Source organism: Neodiprion pinetum, chromosome 4 (assembly GCF_021155775.2).
Source record: "Neodiprion pinetum isolate iyNeoPine1 chromosome 4, iyNeoPine1.2, whole genome shotgun sequence".
Lineage (NCBI taxonomy): Eukaryota > Metazoa > Arthropoda > Insecta > Hymenoptera > Diprionidae > Neodiprion > Neodiprion pinetum.
In genome coordinates, this window is record NC_060235.2 from 41,067,161 (window position 1) to 41,088,335 (window position 21,175).

Consider the following 21,175-nt stretch of genomic DNA (forward strand, 5'->3'; position numbering starts at 1 on the left):
TCCGACGCTTGATTTTTCCCATTAAATATCTTACACACATGTATTTGTACCATTAGACGATTGAGTCGATTAGGTCTAATCTTTAGGTCAGTGAAGAATTATTTTAATGGCACAGACGAATAGAAATCTTTTTTCCCTGTCCAGGATTCGTCGTGAGCGTAAAATATAATTAGTGTGACTCGACAGAAAATTAAGAGTCGTAAATAATATTTCAACTGACTCACCGTATGCTCTTGCAGAGAGATGTGCTGAAGAGACAATATATAATTGGATTTGCGGCTGAATTGAGGGGCGCAAGGCTCTGGATAAACGTGGCAACAGCGATGTTCGTCTGGGTCTTAGGGATATGCCCGTAGACTTGCAGAAGATCAAAAATGATGTAAGGACTCCAGCAGATTACGAAAACTGAAAATCGAAGGAAAGAAAGAAAACTTTCACATTATATCCTTCAAGTATAGGAAATAACATAAAAGAATTTTCCCCGTAAAGCGCTTTAAAAAAATTTCCTAGAATTTTTTTTATCGGTCATAGAATTAGGTACCGCATGACCTCGAGAAACTTCTTTTTTGCTTCTTCTTCTTCTTCTTCTTATCAATTTATCTCGCGGTTCCGATCGCCGAGGGTTTTCGGGTTGTGAAATCAAGACTGTGGACCACAAAAAAGTGAACGTTTTCAGCAAAAGAAGAGAGACGAGCGGTCGCGTCGCATCGCCCAGCGTTGCTGCGGGATGGGGAAGGGGGATAGAAATGAAAAGAATAAGAAAAGGAGAATTGGGAAACCGGGAAAAGAGAAGAGGAGAGAAGACAAGAGTAGAGGATTCCTTACGCGCGGAAGTGCGAGAGGTAGACGTGTATTCGGCGAATGCCTAGTCAGCTTAGGGGCAGAAATCCCCTGGAGCTTGCAACGCGGGAGACACACAAATATAACACGCGGGTAGCGTTCTTGGTTGAAAGTTATTTTATGTTATAGAACTCCTCGGGGAAGTTCGGCCGAATCTTTCTGCCGACGAGAGAATCAGGTGCAAACGAAAATGAATTGTGACCGAATGCTGACGCTCAGTTTTTCCCCCTCTCGTACGTCCCGAATTCCAAAAAGGATTGAGTTTTTTTCCAAGTTTCTTGCCTTAACGTGCCGTGTTTTTATTCCTCACAGCGCGCACCTAATTACCGATTTTTCACAATCTCTGACCGTCAGGTTTATTATTACACGCAATCGACAATCTTCCGTGAAAATAATTCACCCTCCTTCCGAATGGTTGCAGGTTTAAAACTGGATGATGGCTCAATAAATAACGAAAATGAGCCCCCGGTGAATATTTACCGAGCCAACATCTGCGTCGTCTCTGAGACTGTTCAAATACCTTCGTTGTTTGCACGCGATAAAAACCCCGTGACTGAAATTTTGAATTTTAAAAAAGGGAATCAATTCGTCTCGCAAATAACGCTCAGATGACGAAGAGAAAAATTCAGGTGATTTGTATCAAGCCTCGTAGAATAAGAGTAGTGAGAAATTTTCAAAGCAGGTTACAAAAATCGCAATAAATACATTTCCGCTTTATGTTATAGTATACGGTTTTACGAACGAAGGAGATCTAATAACTCGCTTGGTTTACTGGCTGTTTACGATCCGGTATGATTTTACGCTTGTTCTGTAGCCGATTCTCCTCAAGACATTGGGACGATGTAAACATCCTTGGATATAAGTTTTACTCGCGACATTCAACTTCTGTCATTATAAGTACGAGGCGAAGAATTTTCGATACCAACACTCTCGAGGTCTGGCAGTCAAGCGATTAATTCACGGGGTTCTATGCGGCTGCACGTATTGGAATTACCGAGAAAAATCATGAAATTTGAATAAATTATTGAGCGAGGTGGGCTGTAAACAAGATTCAATTAAGATATGAGACAGAAATTGCAACGCCGCTCGTCTGGAAAAACCCGCCGAGATGAAAAGCAAACTTACCGAAAACAATGACCAGCGTCATTTTGATGGTCTTTATCTTCGCCCTTGGTATCAGCCCCCGGGATGACGCCCTCCTCGTATCTCGTGCCGGCCCTGGCCTCAGGGCTCCACCCTGCGACCATATGGTGACCACAATGACCAGGTAACACCCTCCTATTATCAGCGTGGGCGCGATGAACAAGGTAAAACTGACCAGGCTCATATAGATCTTCCATTTCGTCGGGGAGGAGAGCTCGATCCAGCACTGCTCGATGTTCTGAAAGGGGGCAGCAGAGAGTCGATAACGATGGGCGGATTCATTCGAGGAAGTCGTAAATTCACGATTTCAAATTCACACTGTAAACCCAAAGGATATCGAACGACCGAAATATTGTTCGAGATAACGATGAATTGCGAGTCTTTCGATTGATGGTTCGATGTTTTTTAATTTCATTTTCGTTGCGTAAATACATTCGAGTATATACACAGAAAATTTCACGACGATCCGACAAATATTCTCCAAGTTACGCGCACGTTTGCAAAGACGCCCCGGAGCGTTTGAAATTGCTTTCGAAACTTTGAACGCGCTTTTACTCAAAACTATGCTTTCAAAGTCGGTGAGCGAGATTTCTCGCAAACGGCTGAACCGATCAATCTCAAATTTTTACACAAGCTTTATGAATATATTTTTCTGTCCTTGATCGAAGGTTTTTTTTCGCCGATAGATATTTTCCATTTTATAAACAAACTAAAGCGAAAATCTTTGTAGAAAATCGAAAACTTTTTTTGAGAACCCGCCGTTTTGTTCCAAATTAATATTTTGCTTATTCCTTCGATCAAAGAGCAGATAATACCTTATATTGACCAAATCTTTTTTGTTTTTTCATTTCGGACGATTCAGTCCAAATATATCTTGCTCACCGCAAGACGCCTTTTTTTGAAGGTGCTGACGAAGATCGGCTATAGCAGTTTTAAAAATGATTGTCTTTACAAATAAAAAATATCAGAATGAAGTTAACGTTACCCCAATATGTACATAAATTTTTATATTAACAAATTGAAATGCCTCTTCTTGAAAAATCCTTAAATAATCGCTTCTTTCGGTCTCCTGACTAGGTATAACCCCTAAACTCCGAATAGCTTCAATTCATTGGCATTCTATCGTTGTCTATCTTGTCCCGTCCCTTCGTTGATTTCTAATCTAGCAAGTGATTGTCATTGATTACCGACGATTTCCCAGCGTTGTAGGTTATTTTCACTGTCAGTCGAAACCAGAACCGACCGGAGGCCGCTTTATAGAATGCTCAGAAATCATTGGAAATCAATTTAAATCACATGATAAGGTAGCAATCATTGAATCGGCATCCTTCATTTGGTTTTCAAGGGCTCGAATGGCCCCTCGGTCAAAAATCATTTTCCACTCTGCGCGGGAATTCATTCTCACCTGTATAGTTTTGCTCTCGTATAGAAATATTATCGGCATGCTGAAGAAGATCGAGAGGCTCCAAGCGACGGCGATCAGGGCTCGAGCTCTGTTCCCTGAAACGACACGTAACAAGTTTACCATTTTACCCCGAAGCTATCAATTCGAGGGCTCATTTGACAAATGGAGAAATAAACTCGGGGGCATAAAACTCTCTCATATTCTTTTCGGCTCCTTCGACACATGGAATTCCCCAAGATCGTTTCCGAGTCTCTCTCACCGTCCCGTGAGCACTGCGTATATACACTCGGTGTATGAAATGTAAATAATCCGATCGCCGAGATGCAAATAAAGCATACACGCCGGGATTTTGAATTATTCCCCATAAATTTAAGTCCAGACGGACGAGTCGCGAGGAAACTTGCCTATTATAGATATACCGTATCAACGCTGAAATATTGCGGTGGAACAAAAGTTTACTAAACCTCTCATTCTACTGTAACTTTCAAATCTAGTGACAAGAAATTGTTATTTCAGTTTAACCAGCCGTAATATTATGCGCAAATATTGAGCCAGCTTTCTCGCGGACCATAAGAAACTCAACATTGAAACAGAATTTCGATCCAGCTTCAATAACACGGCGGAAAGAAACTTTACTTTTTCATTTTTTGTTTTTTTTTTTTCTCTTGACTTCGTCAAAGACAAAGGAATACATCTACCGTGCTCAAATTTACTCATCGTTAACTTTATCTCCTGTAGCATAAGAGGTCGTATTTTTTCTCCTCCCCCTCCTTCTATTCTCAAATTGTTATTTTATTCAGATATTACGTATGCAAGATGGTGTGTCTTTTCTTAACTCGGCTGCAGGATAAGTTATACGACCGAATTACACGATCGAGCAAACGATTCTCCGTCGCTCTCCTCGTTTCAATTGGCAGAAACTAATATCTAGCTTCTAAAGTTCGAAGCCGGCGTTGCTGAAGAAAAAAAAAAACGTTGAGAACTTTCTTCGCAAGAATATTGAGCAGAAATAACGACTAAAAGGTTGTTTCTATATCGACAGAGACGAGCTGCTACATCAATTGTCAGAGGAGCAAAAAGCACTGTAAGAAAAATTTGACTAAAAATAATGGTTTACTTTATGTTTGTAAATATGACAAAAATTATAGTAATTTTAAGATTTAAACTGTCACATCAACATTCAATTTGTACTTTTTAATTTCTTTTTAACCTAGTAATACATTAAAAAATTGTTAAATCAATCCAAAAAAAAAAAAAATTTTAGTGGATCTACCGAGACATTTTTTCTTTTCCAAACTTTAAAATTGTGGCGATTTGTTCGAGCTTGCCGATATATGTAAAACAGGGAACGGAGAATATCGGAGAGAGAAACAGAAACGGTATACATCCAGATTTTCCCGGTGTCCGGATCTTTTGGCGGTAGACAATTTAAAAGAAATCTGTGGTTCTCATCCCTCGCCGGGATGGGAGGGCAATCCCCATTTACCAGCCCGCATATACCCTTTTTTTTTCCGCACCTTTCCTGACGTACTTTCCTCTTTCTTTCATTCCCTCCGTTTCCCCCCCACCCGCCAGCTTTCCTTATTCTCTGTCGCCATCGCAAAACTCGCCGTAAAAGTCAGCGAGAAAATCATGAAACATTTTTACGCGCGAAAGTAAAATCTTTAATATTAGCCCCGGCTACTCGCCGCAGTTCACCGTTCCCCGAATATTACTCCACATGGTGTTCGACCCGTTGATATATCCAACCCCTTTTCCTCCACTTTCCTCGATCCAGTGACCCTGCAGCATGACCCCAGAGTGGTTTTCACTCGATCCGAGACGTCGTTACTCCCAAAGGTCCATCCGGAAACGGAAGAACCCCTGTTAGCCCCTCGTTCCGTCGTATTCGCACGCCACTTGCCCCCGTTCCACCTGGATCAGTTATGTGCCGACTTTTCCGGATGACACATATCTTAGGCGCGATTTTTGCCCTTCCCCTTCCCCACCCCCGCCCCTGTTGTACAACAACGCGGGAAAAGTCAAGAAAACGAAACACCGTCGAGCGTTAAAGTTTCACCGTTTCACTTGATCGGGGCAAAAACAATACCGTGTTATTTTATTCAAGGTACTCACAACTTCCGGAAAAGTTCATTGGTCGGGTAATGGCGTCGTATCGGTCGATCGAAAGGGCGACCAAAACGTAGGTCGAACTGTAGGTGACCACAGCTTGCATGAACCTGATTAATTTGCAGGCGACGTTTCCGGCGTACCAAGCAACCGTGGTTCGCCATACGATGTCCGTGAGTACGGAAATCAGACCGACCAGTAGATCTGGAAATTGAACGATATGTGAGTTGAATTTAATCGGTTGGATAAGAAGTTTCGAAGATGCGGAGAAACGCGAAGTTCGAGGAACGTTTTGTTTTTCTTTTTTTTTTTCTTCTCCTACAACTTTCGCTAATTCGAAGCCGAGGGTGATTTTTTTTATCCGAAAAGAACGCTCGGGACACGGGTCAATAAAACAAAAACAATAGAAACAGCGATAAAATGGTCTCAAGATGGATTTAGCTCGGAGGCTTTCCTCCGCAGCTGCAGCATAAGTCGTACATAAAGTAGTAGAGGTCAAAAGGTCGGGCATAAAGCGCGGATACCGGGCGCGGCTTGCGTGGGTAGTATTAAATCAAAATACTCGTCACAGTCCTCGCAGAGCTTTTGGCTCGCTCCGGTACCTCAGAAATTACGCGAGAGAAGCTCCGCCCGATGTTATTTCCGTTTAAAAAATCGCGTCGAACAGATACGTACATCGGACCCTTCGGACTTTCGTAGGAAGTCTTTTTTGCTTAGTCATTTCGGACAGACTGCATCATTGAAAAAGTGAAAACGCTAACCGAAAGCTCAGCATCTTTCGCGGATAAACGGTCGTTGACGACTGAAACGCGCGGAATATTCCGGTGATAAGATTAAAACGAAAGGACGAGGAGAAGAAGCGGGTAACTTGAGAGACTGAAAACTTTTAATTGTTCAGCTGGCGAGGCTAATTTCGGCCGGCACCGGGCTGGATTAGGCGAATCTAAAATGTCAACTCCGAATGGAGCTAAGCAACGGAGTCCAAATTACGACCCCTAATTCGTTATGCGGCTGTGCAGTACTTTGATCCCCATCAATTTCGCCCTACGACGACTGGACCACCAGCACAATGCCGGCCATCGCAAGCTCCGCTTATCGTCCTCGACGTAAGGCCGAGCCAAGTTAAGTCCAACTTACGACCGGGACTATGTGCGACTTTGATTCCACGTATGGTGTCCGTATACGTGTATTATTACGGGGCTGTTCACGGGGCCCGAGACTTTTTCAGACCACACGGAAGTTCTAGCAACGTGTATTTTACCTCCTAAGAGGACAGGGTAAAAGCCAAAGCTCGGATATATGGAATTCACGGTTCGGTTGGCGTCGCTGAGACCGTTAATTTTCAGCTTCAGCAGAGTTTTACCATTCAGAAATAATCGGAAAATCGGTGAGAAAAAGAAAAATCTTCGAGAAAATGATGGGGTAGAAAGCCGAGGGTGTGGATTATTTCAGACGGTGAAGGCAATTTGAAACGATCGCGTTTCACGGCATGGGCTTCAGATTGGCAAAAAGGAAATTTTCTATCGTTCGTTTCACGTGACAAAGGGATCATGCGGGGTGGCAAAAAAATTTGATCTGAAATTTGCAGCATCGAATATCAGCCACTTGAACAACAAAGTGTACATCTATTCGTCTGGTTTCAAGACGGGTTGATGCTCCACTTCGCGAGGGGTATGAAATTTCCACGACTCGACTGACAAGTCAAACCGATGCAAAGTTCTTGGGGCAATATATTTGCGATTATCGCATCTCGCGCGCAAGGCAAAGCCTTGGGGCTCGAATAGCGATTTGTTCGAAGTACGTTTCGAGTTTCTAGAGATGGATGGATAATTAGGAAAGTTTACAGAAACACCTGCAGCCGCCAATTCACTCAGCCGTCAAGACGTCACTGAAACAGACTGCCAACTTCCAAGACCAAAATTTGTTTGCGAAATTGAATGACTGATCGCGATTTAGAGCGTTTCTCAAATTAATGCTCGTGTCGGTAACTTTATCTTGGGTTCAGTTGTCGGTTCACTGTCGTTCGTTTCAGCGGCTTGGTGTCACGGATAACACTGGTCAATAATTTTTTGTACCAAGAAAGGTATAAAAAAACCATATTACAATAAAACTGTTCGCATTCAAGACATTCTCATACCAATTCTATTGCATTAAACCTTGTCCTTCACATAGTCAGTTAGAAGTTTTCACGTTACACACCAAAAGTGAATTTTTGTTGACCGGTGTAATTGAAGGAACGATACCTTTGTCCATCATATTTCGCCGTGAGTTTCACAACGGATACGCACCTGCAAAAGCGAGCTGTTTGATGAAGAAGTCCATCTTTGACTTTCGCCTTTTTCCCCGTAGAAGCCAACCCAGAACTCCAAGATTCCCGGCAACTATGACGGTAAAGAGAAGCCAAAGAACGGTGAACTGCTCCTTCTGAAAAACAAAATCCTCGATATTTAATTACGTAAGTCTGTAAAAATGGTTAATTGAATTTCAGCGGAAGCCCAAGAATTTCGAACTTGTAAGCAGGTACCACTATCATGCTGAACCTTTTTCCATCTTCTTCTTGCAAGAACCAAGCGGTTGATTGCAACGCACTTATCTTCGTGTAATCGGCAACCTCAAAGCTTATCCTATAATGTCATCGGTCGCCAGGCTACAGCTAAAGCTATCGCTCTTAAAAAGTTATCAGGTGTACAGATCAGTCAATAAGGTCTGAAGACTAAAAAATTAAGAAACAAACTACTCGCCTAGACTTATTTATAATTCTCTAGACTTTAAAGCGTGAAGAGATCTAGTCGAAACTTGACCTTTCGTAAGGGAAATTTATTTAATGCAAATAGAACCACGTAGTTTATAAACGTTTCCTAATCTCTCCAAAAGTCGTCGGTATCGAAAACCCTTCCATGCAAACTAGTACTTTTTTCGTTGCTCTATATTGAGGGGACATTGTTTCGTCTTAGATGAACTTGATGAAACTCAGTTTTTCACTTGTTTGGTCGTCGTTTTGCAATCCTTGAGCTTTGACGTTGTTTTTGCTGAACTGTACCTCTGACACACATCCTACTCAAGCAATCATCTGTGAAAGTGTAAACGCTCGCGGGGCTGCAGCGATCTTCCATTTGCAGATGTCGCGATATTGCTAGAGGGTGTCTTTAAGAAAATGAAGAAATCAAGCGACCCAGCTCAAAGAAAAAAAAAGAACTTGGGAGGAAATGAAATAATGCCTGGCCCCTGAGGTACGCGCGTTATTACACACTTGCACACATACCCTACATTTTAAACCTGATCTGTAAATGCAGTTCAGTAAAATTAGCAACGTCCGTGCGACTTAGAGCCAACAGAAAGGGGGATAATTGACGGGTAGTAATTGCTCGGTGTGCTAACATACGCCTCGGATAAACTTGCCCCGTCTCGTACAGGACGATAAATTTGCACACATGTAGACAGAGGTATTCCGACGTGACGTAGCCGTAAGGAATCACCCTCGGTCAATTATAATTACACCCTTCTCACACCGTCTCATAAATCATGAACCGCTGACGTGATATTTATTGTCCACCTTGTGCCTCGTCGGGTCTTCGGTTGAAGAAACAGTTGGATCGAGACAATGAAAGCTGACGAAATGTCGCTCATTCCTTATTATTGTTCTTTCGATTTGGCATACCGTGTGACGGTATAAATTCGCTACATTTATTTCTTCTTTCGCTTTGGTGGAATTTCACAAACGGTGGTAATTTTTCATAATATTTCGAATGCCGAAGAGACTTGTAGACCTTTGGCGATCAGTCGAAGGCATTGCTGCGTGGAAATTCTCATTTAGGTGGCTCGAGTCTCATATCTGGCGGCTGTGCGGCGCCTTTGAAATTTGTTACCGCCGAGAGAATAGTCGAGGATATACCGAGATAGGCGCATACGAGTTGAGTTACGCTATCTTCGTTTTCCTATTTTATGCAAGCCGTTAGCGGCTTCGCCGCCGTTTGTATCAATGGGGAGATAAATCTTTGGCCTAATGGCAGGGATCGACACCCTCCAAGGACCTCGTTAACGCCGCTCGCTAATTAGACCGGGCGATTTATACGGAATTATATAAGGATATGGTATGAGCCTGATTGTTCGATATGTTGCAAGTACGGGGGATCCTTTTACTTCGAAACAGGCATCTGCGAAGAATCCGTACAGCTGTGAGAATTTCTTCAAGAATTGGCTAATACGATCGTGACCGTTTGGTATTCACGTCGGGAAGCTTCGAAATTATCGAACCAGAATTGGCGATCGTTTCACAAGGGTTAGGAGAAGAGTTTTTCGTATACGTTTGATTAATTACACCAAATACGATTGTTGGTTATAGGAGAATCTTATAGTGACGAATGAAGCTTTGATAACCGAATGGCGTATCACCGAGTGTCACGGACCTTTGCAGAACGGCTTTAATTAACGTAATTACTTCCCGCAGGCTCGACGAAGTTATCAGAAAATCTTTATCATTTCCTGCGACGTGGTTCAGGGAAGTCGAAGTTATAATTTCCGTTCAAGGAAGAGAAATGAATGAATAAAACTAGAAAATCATGAATATGAACGAGCCCTGTGATTTCTTGAGAACGACTTGAAATTTGAAGGGAATAATATTTCCATTAAGGAGTTGGAAAAAATGAGGAAAAATCTCGGCAGCACTGTCAGAATATGAAAGAAAATCTGAGCAGGTCGGTAGTATGAGAAGCGATGGTGTTCTTTCGTCGCTATTCAGCGTCCGGGTCATTTATCTACCCTGATGTGGTTAACTCCGAAGTCTTATCACGTAACGGAGTTTCACATACATACAAGATACGTGAAGCTAGGTACCTGCAAGTAAACCGGGAGCACGTATTATGGGAGTGGGATTTTTAGCCGGATATCCTTCATCGACAGGATCTGCTGGTGGCCGCGTTATATCGCCGGAACCACGAGGAGCAAGGACGAGACAGGATCACCAACGCGGTGCAGGTTACAGAGTGATGCGTAACCGCGATCAATCACCTCCTCCGGAAATTGGGTCGATCCTCCAAAGAGATAAGGAAAAAGACCAGAGGAAGTTCAATCGGGAAACGGATACGTCACTTCGGCCACTCGGAGCTGAATGTAACCGTCTGTTGCTGTTCCTGCGAATCAATCGACTTGTCCATTCGAAAGGCGGCCATCAAACCAACCGATTACAATTCACTGGCAATAATTAAACCCACTCTTACCGCATGACTCGTTAGTAAGAGCGTCAAACTTGGCGGAGCACAGTGGGATGAGGTTCCATTGTCTTTGGTGTTGGTCATAACTTTCGAAGCGTAAAAATTGAAGCAAGGTAAATGTACCGGTTATTGACACGATAGATCCAATTATCGATCCTGTTATTTTCCGAAATTGTAAATCAACGGTAAAAATCGTGAATTTGTCGATGTTTAAAACTAATTGTTAGATAGTTAGAGGATAAAAATTAATTTTTTGGTAATCTTGGAACTAAGGATCGAACAGATACAACCAAAAACGATCAATAATTGGTACAGGGTCAATAACTGGTACACTTACTTTATGGTCGCAATGCGGGGTTCCGGATATTCGGATGTTTGTCGCACGCTGGTCTCCGCTCCGTGGTGAAAATTTTTCAAAGTGAAAAATGGGGGTCGTGAGGGAGGCGGGATGTTTGAAGACACAGTGCCGTTGACATTATACCTCGGTGGACACGACAGGGTGATTTTCTCTAAATTGGAGGAATGGATGAATGAGGATCGCCCCGAATTGGCGTTTAACATCTCCAGATAATTAACTGGCGAGTAGTGAGAGTGCGGATGGGTGCAGGTAGCGAATAATCGTTAACATCGTTCAGGGGATCAAAGAGGCCGCAAAGTACTTCGGTGTACAGACACTGAGAAGAGCTTTTTGCCAACTGTTGACTTTTGTCTCGCAAGTAGGAATTACACACTCGAATGAAGGGGACTGAGAGCAAATGCCTCTAATTATTTGATTCAAGAGGCACAACGACTAGACCTAAGATTACAGAATCGTAAACACGTGCGACGGAGTCTCTTTGCCCATTCGAATAACATTCGTGAAGGGAGTGGTTGCCAGACTAGATGTACACACGAGTCGGATACTCTGATTTAGTATCGCCAGGCCAAACCGACTACTGAGATTTGAGACTGCCCACGCGTCCCAAGGGTGGCGGGTCCCAATCAAAGTTGAACATCAAGAATTTCGTCCCGATGAGTACGTCTGAAGGATAAAGATAAAAATTACAGTGTCGTTTAGCTCGAAGAAGATCTTATCACGTGGTGGTTACTTCTGTGCCAATTTCGGAGCCGAAGGAAAAGCGATGATCAAAGACAGCTGAAGCGCCTAATTGGTCAAGCGGTATCTCCGACGATCATGAATCAGCATCTGACTCGAATCATTAGAGTCAATTCTGGCTCACTAGTGACTAAAGCGTTCACCTCTGGATTTCCGCCCGAGGGAGAATGAGCCTGTCTACGCGGTTAGTTTATATCGGGGATCAGTGACAGGTGATAATCCGGTTGGCCGGTGACAGAGCTAGGCGGACCTTGTCAGAGGCGACGGTGTCGAGCCACTTCGCATCACCGCCATTTGCCGTAACCAGTTCGAAACTGCAAATCAAGTATGAGATAGGCGTCCGCAGGAGGCGAGGCCAGTTTCCCAGCCGATCTTTCTAGGCGACTGCCACGACATTCGCTGCTGACAACATAGTAATGGCAATATTATAAAAATGGCCCCAGAGCTGCCGGCTGGATTTCTGCCTCCAGCCATCCGTGTGCACGACCAGTCACGGATAAACGACACCATGCAATTACCCTCGTTCACCACGACGTGTGCGCATTGGCACGGAAAAGGATTTCGTCCACTTTTATTCCCCGACTTTTCATCTTTTATCGATATTCACCTTCAGCCAGATGCTTGCATCTTCGAAACAGCTCAGGACTGTTACTGGAAATATCGAGACTCAGGCTTCATTTATATCCCGATTTTTTTTTAACAGCGAAACGATCCATGCGCCTGAATTAGGCAACCAGAGTTACAGCTCGTGTCCTAGTTGATATCCCGCCGAACATGAGCTGTAACTCAGGTTGCCTGAATCAGGCGCATGGATCGTTTCCTACCGTTTAAGCAACCAGAGTTACAGCTCACGTTCTGGTTGAGCATCGTATCCCATTGAACGTGAACTGTAACTCCGGTTGCCTGAATCAGGAGTACGGATCGTTTCCTCCTAGTTAGGCAACCGGAGTTACAGCTCATGTTCTGGTTGAGCATCGTATCCCGTTGAACGTGAACTGTAACTCCGGTTGCCTGAATTAGGGGTACGGATCGTTTCCTCCTAGTTAGGCAACCGGAGTTACAGCTCATGTTCTGGTTGAGCATCGTATCCCGTTGAACGTGAACTGTAACTCCGGTTGCCTGAATCAGGAGTACGGATCGTTTCGCTGTTAGCAAAACTTACGGTATAATTACCGGCACTTATAAGGTGAACGTCGCGACGAAGCCTTTCATGAGCGATTACCAGGTACCAGTTGATTTGGCGAATTTTCGAGATATGTACTGTATGTAATAAAGCACAGATGGTGGCGCTCGGCGTTGCGACTACAAAGGGTGGATTTTCGGTCAAACCACTTCACCTCTATACCTGTAATAAGGGACGCTATATGTATATAGTCTAAAGGTAGGCACTGCCTTGAATTGAATTAATCAACCTTCGGCGAATGTTACAATAAATAGCACACTAAAAGCGCCGTGCGAAACGTTACCCCTAGTTAGCTCAGCTGACGCGCGTAAATTTGAATCGAAGTGAAATTCATTCGAAAAACAACCGCGTGTGTCATACTCGCCGTTTCCAGAATTATTTACACTGTGTTTGTACAGCAAAATGAAAAGAAAAAGGGCTAAAGAAAGATAAGAGTAAACAGCGTGCTCTTAATTCTCAAACTTGAATCTCCCCCCACGTCCACATGATATTATACATACATACTTATAAATATGTATATCAGCTCGGTGTTTTCGCACTTGAGAAGAAATGGTTTTCCAGATAGTTGTCCTCTTGGCTGCACGAAATTTTTCACTTTGCTGTACGGTATGATAATTTACGATCAGTGACGCGTCATGGCGCTCGCAAACTTATTGCCACGAGTATTCCGATCGGACCGGAAGTTTGATAGGTAAGTTCGAGTCGGCGATCTTTAACGCGCGACGGATCGAGGAGAGGAGAATTTGTTCAAAGCTCAGATACATCCTTTCTTTTCCCCCGCGCGCAATTTGCTCACCGAAAGATATCTGCGATCTGAGTGGTTTATCCGCAAGAAGCCCAGAGACTTTACGGATTGGGTAAACGCGATGGGGTCGGTCAATCCGCTGATCTATCTTCATCTCCAGAGAAAGAGAGAGAGAGAGAGAGTAAAAGAGCAATAAATTCAAGAGAAATCTGAGGTCGCGTCATTGCACTTGCCGAGAGCTAATACCTCGGCAAAAAGAGAGGTAAAAGAAAGAACAAGAAGAAGGAAGAAAAACACACACACAAACTCGGAATAAAACTGATCCGTCATGGATTTTCGGCCCGATTCTGCAGGCGACAAAAGATGGAGGCTACCGTTTTCCGATGCAGCTTCAATTCCGAGGAAAAACTCGAGGGTCAGAGGTCAAGGATCGAGCTTAAGCCGCTGCGGTCAGAGACCATCTCTATAAATCTGGCTCCAACCCGATTATGCCGAGTACTTTGATAAAACTGGAAAAGAGGCAAGGAGTTCGGTTTGTTACGTACGTTGAATTTGATCAGTTTATGGTGTGTTTTTGGTTTTTTTTTTTTATTGGTCCTTTTTTCTTCTTTGCCATGGAATGTAACTTCACGGTAGATCCATAATTGGCGTTGAATGTATAACGACGATTTATGAGAATTGGCTTAGCTCTTGACTGAAGGATTAATCGGAGAGATGGTTACGAATTTATAATTGAATTAAAAAGTTGTCTGGCTAACGTAATTGGTTTTCATCACTAAGAATCAATTTGTAGGGTTAACGAGCTACGAGATTGTTTCTGCAGATATTCACGGACCGAAGCGAACTTTGTTCGTATACTTAATTAAAATTATTGCTCGAAACACGATATAATGTGGACATAACTATATTCGGGAAGTGAAAATTATCGTAATATATTTTATCGGTAAGATCGAAATTAGACGCTAAAGTAATGCGGTTACTATTGAATAAAAAGTGTTATTCGAAAAGGTGTAGGGTAAATAATGCGGACGAAACAAAAGAGAGAGAGAGAGAGAGAGAGAGAGAGAAAGAAAGATGAGATAAAACAATAAGAAAAGACTGGATAAAACGATCCGGCTAATAAATCCCTGTCTTTCTAATCAAATTTCTTTTAAACTCACAACAACGTCTCAAGTGTTGTGATCTATGCGTAACTTTATACACCCCATAAAGAGAGGCGTTTGAATTTATTGTAACGAACAAAAAATACACGGTATCTGAATTGCGCGTGAAATGAGAATTTATAAGTAGGTAGATGCTCGAATTGAAAGTCGAGTAAAGCGTCGAATAATTTGTTTACATCTAATCTTTTTTATTGATCGTTGTCTACCCTCGGGAAATGGCTTCTTTTATGACAGTTTCTTTTTTTTTTTTATTTTCTTCTTTGGACACGTGTGGTATCTGGAAAGTTTGAAGAGGTCGGTATTTCACTGTGAGATAATTTTCATGGCCATTGAGAGACGGTTTTAAGTATAACGATTACCGAGTTTGTAAATTCGATGAAAGTCTTTCGGGACCACGCGGACCCTGTTTATAATTCCATTGGGAATAAACTGGGCCCATCAGGGAGGCTATTCCCATTAGACGAGAATCTCTGCGGTCGCTGGTCGGCATTAACCCAGTTCAGCCAAAGCGATGCGGGTAAACAGGAGAAAAGAAGGAGAGAACGGTGCAAAATCACGCTATAACCGGTTAACCTATCCCTATAACACTCTAGGGGTTTTTGAAACGTAACAGTCGGGTTAGTAACGCGATGAAAGAATCATTCAAGAAGTGTCTGTGTGAAGCTGATTTAGTCACAATTTACATATAATCAGAGAAAGGTCTCGAGGATATGAAAAAAAAAAAAAATTTTTAAATACCAAGTTTCATTTACAAATATTTGACTATATTAATAGTGTCATAGAAATCATGATTCATCATGTGCACATTATTTTACTATTTTTTCACCAAAAAAAATCATGTTTTTTGTCCCGTTCTGATGAATAATATCTCATGTTTTATTCATGATTAAACTCTCCACAAATCCTGTATGTTAGATTTCGGTTAATAATAATTTATGTATTTCTTACCGACTGATGCATTTATCACCTGTAAACTGTGACAATTTCGCAGATACTTTTTTTTTTTTTTTGTATATTTTTTAACAACAACCAATGTGTCTCAGATGATTGAATGTAGGGAGTTGATTTGTGGATAAGGTCAGCTATTTTTCCCCGAAACGAAGCGATTTTTCGGATTTATTCATGATCAAGTGTTTACAGTTGAAACTTGGTGACTTGACATTTTTTTATACATCGCAGACAAAGTTTTAATTTATTTCTCTTCTTCCGCATTGGATTTGGGTATTAAGAACGCATAATTACGCGAGGATATGACTTGTGCTTTGGGATTCGGCTTATCGCGATCGCTATTAATCCGACCCCTGTCCAATTTGCGATACAAAAAGAGAAGGGCGGGGAAAAAAAAAACAGATCAAGAATTTATCGGTTTCCTCCGCATCCAATCTCGGCTCAAGAGAGTGAAAAATTTGGGTAATTTAGACGGCTAAGAGTCTCTCGGCTAGGAGAATTCTAGGGAAAAACGATTCCTTAGCCCTAGGAGACTCGCCAGCTTTCTGCTGAGCGAGATGAAAAAAACACTATTGAATCTTTTGCTCGGTCTTTTGTTCTCATTCTTCGAGTATAAATGAAAGAATTGCGACAATCGGCTGCTTAACGATTCTGTATTTCGTCTTATGGGATGAAGGCTCCGTACAAAGAACAGGAAGAAACGTCTAATCGTATAGTTTTTTTGATGTTGGTGAAAACAGAATTCAGAATAACGGCAAGTAATGTTTTTCGTTTACAAAATTTATGTTCTTCTATATTCCATACGACAGGTTAGTTAAATTCTGACGATCCAGAAAATTAAAATGCTTAGGTTAAAATTTTGTGGAAAGAAAAATAATAGAGAAGTAATGCTTGCATGAATGAATGTAAGACACAATATTTATTCACCTTGGTAACAATTCTGAGTAGCTTAAATTTTACTGTTGGTAGTGGCGGGGTTGAAGTTCCGAAAGCGCTTAGCTCCGAATTATTTGTTGACAAAACTTGAAGAAAAGTAATCAAACCTTTACGAAACAACAAAGATAAAGTTTAATTTCATTACTTTAAGTTTTGCCACCAAAAAAACTCAAAATTTGACGGTTTCGGAGCTTTTCAAATTTGGAATTTCAACCCCGCCCTTGTTGGTTGAGTTTCAAATGACTTTTTTTCCTTGTGTCTAAGAGCGAACTAATTCCGCAAAATACAATCTTATGTTAAAGGAGAAGAAATTCGGGACGAGATTCTGGTCTTAACTACAGATATTCGTTTATTTTGTAGCCGTAGTTTCGTGCCGCAATTTTAAGACGAAGAATATCCAAATTTATTCCGCCTAATAAATCACAACAAAACTAGTCGCTTCTGGCAAGATATCATCTATACTATGTATACAGCATCCCCTCGGCGAGCTGCCGAAAGATATTGCGATTTCTAAGGCTGTTTAATTCATGGACATGTACAAATAAATATATAGATGTCATATCGACACGTGCTGGGGAGAAAAAATTGATACACACTATTCGCATTGACGTGACGTGATTGACGCCTCCTTCTGATTGATCGACAGTAACGATCTACGCAATTTCACTTCGCGTAGTGATGCGTGGGAAAAGAAAAAACAAACTTTTCGATACTGGGGTTATTCTTATTAGGTAGATTGGACAGTCCAGAATCGATACCTTTTCGGACAGTGAATATTTATTAAATTTATACAGTTTTAATAGTCAGACGAATCTACTAGATTTTTTTCATTATCTTACTATTACGGTTATAATCCAAGATCTGGATTTTAATTTGAATATTTTCTGTTCTGCGTTGTTACGAAAAACATCGCAATTTACAAATATACTATTCACATTCTATCTATTAACGAAAAGCAAGAAAAAATATTGATATTGAATTCAAAAACTTCCTTAAAACGAATTATTAAAATTGATACCCGAGTTCTAGATGTAAATTTTTAATCGAAATTGTAAGCATGTGTTTCACCGAAGTAGAATACCATGCAGGATATGTAATACACTTTTGAAGTGAGTTTGAATTCATTAGACCTACGACATTAAATAACGAAGCCTCCCTGCAGAGGACGAGAAAAGGCTCTCCGACTGATTTAGGATGGCGAGCACGTGTGGAGCTGAGCTCGGAGAATTTGAAAAATCTTTCAAGGCCCGGGCGGAGAAGTAATGAATCTTCATTCAATTACGTGCTCTCGTGACGTACTTTTCCCAACTTTTTGCCATACGCGAATAAGTGATCATTCAATATAAGAACAAACAACCGAAACTTTCCGGCTGTGAAATATATTTAACTAGAGCAAGAGATTCAGGAGAAGATATTTTGTTTGATTTCTCATTTTCACGTGTATCAATTAATTGGCCAGGTAAATTATTCCGACGAATTGATTTGATCAGCCAATTAGTGCGTAACTAATTAGTGCGTTGTTAATCAGAAGTGAATTTCGTTTAAATTAGCGAAAACGTAGCAAACTGACGAATAGATATATTATACACTTATTTATGGGCACGTGTCAATTTAAATGGGAAAATTTTTACGTTTCTAGAGTATAATTTCCAACACCATGCAGCGTAATATGAAAATCACGTGTTGTTCGTCAGATCAGTCTTTGGGGATGAGGGAATTGGGTAAAAAGTTCGATCAAGAGCCGACGCGATTCAATTTGAAAAGTACGAAAGATCCGCATTTCTATAAACTCGCGGGAGTGACGGACAAACTCGTTGGATTAATTTCTTACTCCCTTTTCTCTCCGCCGCTGCGTTCCTCCTCCCCTAATTTTCCCAGCCCAAGCTTCTCGCGGAGAGTCGGAGCTTTCTCCACCCTGTGTCGGAGGTCGAAGCTCCGGCATTACGTTTCAATCTCCCGCGTTCTTGCCGACCTTTTTTATTCCCCGCAACCCCCTAAACCACCCTTGGCTAACCCATAACGTTACCAAACGCCCACCGAGGATCGTAGAAGTAGAACTGCCCACCTTCTGAACACCCGAGAGTGCGATTTATTATTTTTCCCTTCGAATTAAAGGCAAAAACCGCGATACAAATATTGCTTTACTTGCAATCAAGGAATGAAAATTTAATGCCGAAATGGATGAACAAAATCTAGCCAGTATTTTAGTTTTTAAACATCAGATTGATCTTAGTCGAAAATTCTTTACAATCGTCCAAAAATATGGATATAAATGAACTCTTGATAAGGAAGGAAATTGGAATTCAACGGAATCTTCATACACAATACACATCTATTTCGCCCCAGTGAAAGGAAAACGGTATAATACCCATAATCCTTATAGCGGAGTCGAGGGTCCGGGTTATTTGGCGATTTTAAATCTGTTCTATACTGGGTGCTTTACGAGATATTGGTAGTATTTTCACCCGTAAACCGGATCGTATATAATATCCGTTGCTGCAAATACATACCTGTATGAAATTCACGCCATACAAGAGGTTAGATGGCCGTGAAAATTGATTCTGGACAATGGATAGAGTTCAGTCGATTCGTCCAGTCTTAGCCTGGAAAGTTGACTTGGGCCCGACTGGGCCCCGATTAGGCATTCCTGACTACCTTTAGTCGGGTTAGTCAGTTCGGGCCCCGATTATTTTTCCACGCCAATGCCTGAATAGCGTAAGACTTGGAGAATAACAAACAAGGCTCGATCACCGTTCAAAATTCTGCTAGTCGAGTGGATAGAAAAATTTTAAAAATAAGACAAACAAATCAGTGAGAAATTGAAAACAGCTGCTTAAGTACGAGGGAATTAAAACGGAATTGCGTGTCGAAACGGCGCCGATTTTGTAAATGTACAATAGAGAGTGGTATAGGGTGTCTGTTATCGGTCTTGTATAAATAATTTATAAGATAGTACGTGACTGTGTTGGCAATGCGAGAAGGTCGCCGTGACGACTTGCATGCGCGGTATAACAGACGGGGGAATTTAGAAATTGAAAAACAGTGATTGGCCGATGATGCTGTGGGTTGAAAGGCGTGTTTTAAACCCGGAGTAGCTCGCTCGAAGCCCATTTATACCCGCACATGGTTATGTATACATATACATATATAGACGCGTGTTACGCACCGCGAGACGACAGCGTTGACACCGCAGCCTATCCGCTCGCCTTTGGAACGCGCCTTAATCCGGTTATGCTGATTAAGGGAGAGAGGTTCTCTCTTACGGCTGGTCCATCGTTTACCTCGGTGATATATTTCTTCATTTAAACGCGAATCCCCGACGTTCAGAGTCGCGTTAAGTGGGTCCAGTTGCGCCCGTTTCCGGGAGAGGACGCCACCGTACCGCCTATTTCCCGCAGTCATTGTACAGAGGCAGATAATTAACTCGATATCTGCATGCGGGTTGCGGATAAACTTTTTCTCCCAGTCATCAGAGATCCCGGATTTTGATCCGAAACTATTTTCCCCATTCGGCAGATCGAAGTGATCAAAACACTAGGTAAAGTTTTTGTCGTGGTTTGAAGTTTTTGTACATTTAGTCACCGATTAAATTATATAATATACGTAATAATTTTTCAACCGTCATTCGTCTCTGTCATCGACTCCGTTTTTGCGCACTTACCAGCCGTGTAATTGAATTTTCCGCTTCCTTTTTGTTAGCAAGAGGTCGCACGCAGATCCTTCGATAAAAGGTGTTACTTGATTAAAGAAATTCCAAAGCTTTTTGCGCGTGGCTCAATCTCACGGGTAAGTGAACCTCCGGCATATCAGGAGTCACGAGATCCGAGTTTTAGTTATAAGCTGATCCTCTGAACGTTCGTCTCCGCTTTCCCTGCCTGGTCGATGTAAGGAAACTTTTTACATGTTCCGTCCGTCGGGTATTCGAATATACGAGTGAATTCCGGAATGGGAAAATTATTTGGACCGGGGACATTTTTCCTAGAATTCCAGGGTCATTCACTCCGAAAAATTGGCAAGCCGTGCCTAGCTTTGAAGTTTCAGAAACTCTACTTCGGGTTACAGATAAACTTCGTCCGAGAACTTTTATAGATCTTCGCGATACTGTTTTGTAATGATCACTCCTGAAAGTTCGTGTAACACTTCACAAGAAATTTAGTAGGGCAACTTTTGTGGTAAACTTTTCCGGAATTCGATGAACGTCATCAAATATTTCCCGAAATTGATATAGGAATTGTGAAGCTAATCGCACAGGATTTCGTAAACGTCTCGGAGAATCCAAAAGACTTGATATTCTACTTGACGTATTTTAAAAAAAAGTTACGATCGGTTCCCTAAAAAGTATTCTCAATAATTCCCAACGAATTGTCAGCCGATGATGACGACAATGAGAATTCGCC

General features: G+C 41.8%; 1 protein-coding gene across 1 annotated transcript in view; it reads right to left on the reverse strand.

Annotated features, from left to right (window-relative positions):
* CCAP-R (Crustacean cardioactive peptide receptor) overlaps nucleotides 1-21,175 on the reverse strand; it is a 49,698-nt gene that overhangs the window by 3,941 nt on the left and 24,582 nt on the right. Inside the window, exons 3-7 of the mRNA XM_046621892.2 lie at nucleotides 7,786-7,921; nucleotides 5,504-5,701; nucleotides 3,389-3,483; nucleotides 1,966-2,221; nucleotides 225-405 (exon numbers count right to left, since the gene is read on the reverse strand). Of these exons, the coding sequence (XP_046477848.1) occupies nucleotides 225-405; nucleotides 1,966-2,221; nucleotides 3,389-3,483; nucleotides 5,504-5,701; nucleotides 7,786-7,921 (866 nt within the window). The remainder of the gene's footprint in view (nucleotides 1-224; nucleotides 406-1,965; nucleotides 2,222-3,388; nucleotides 3,484-5,503; nucleotides 5,702-7,785; nucleotides 7,922-21,175) is intronic.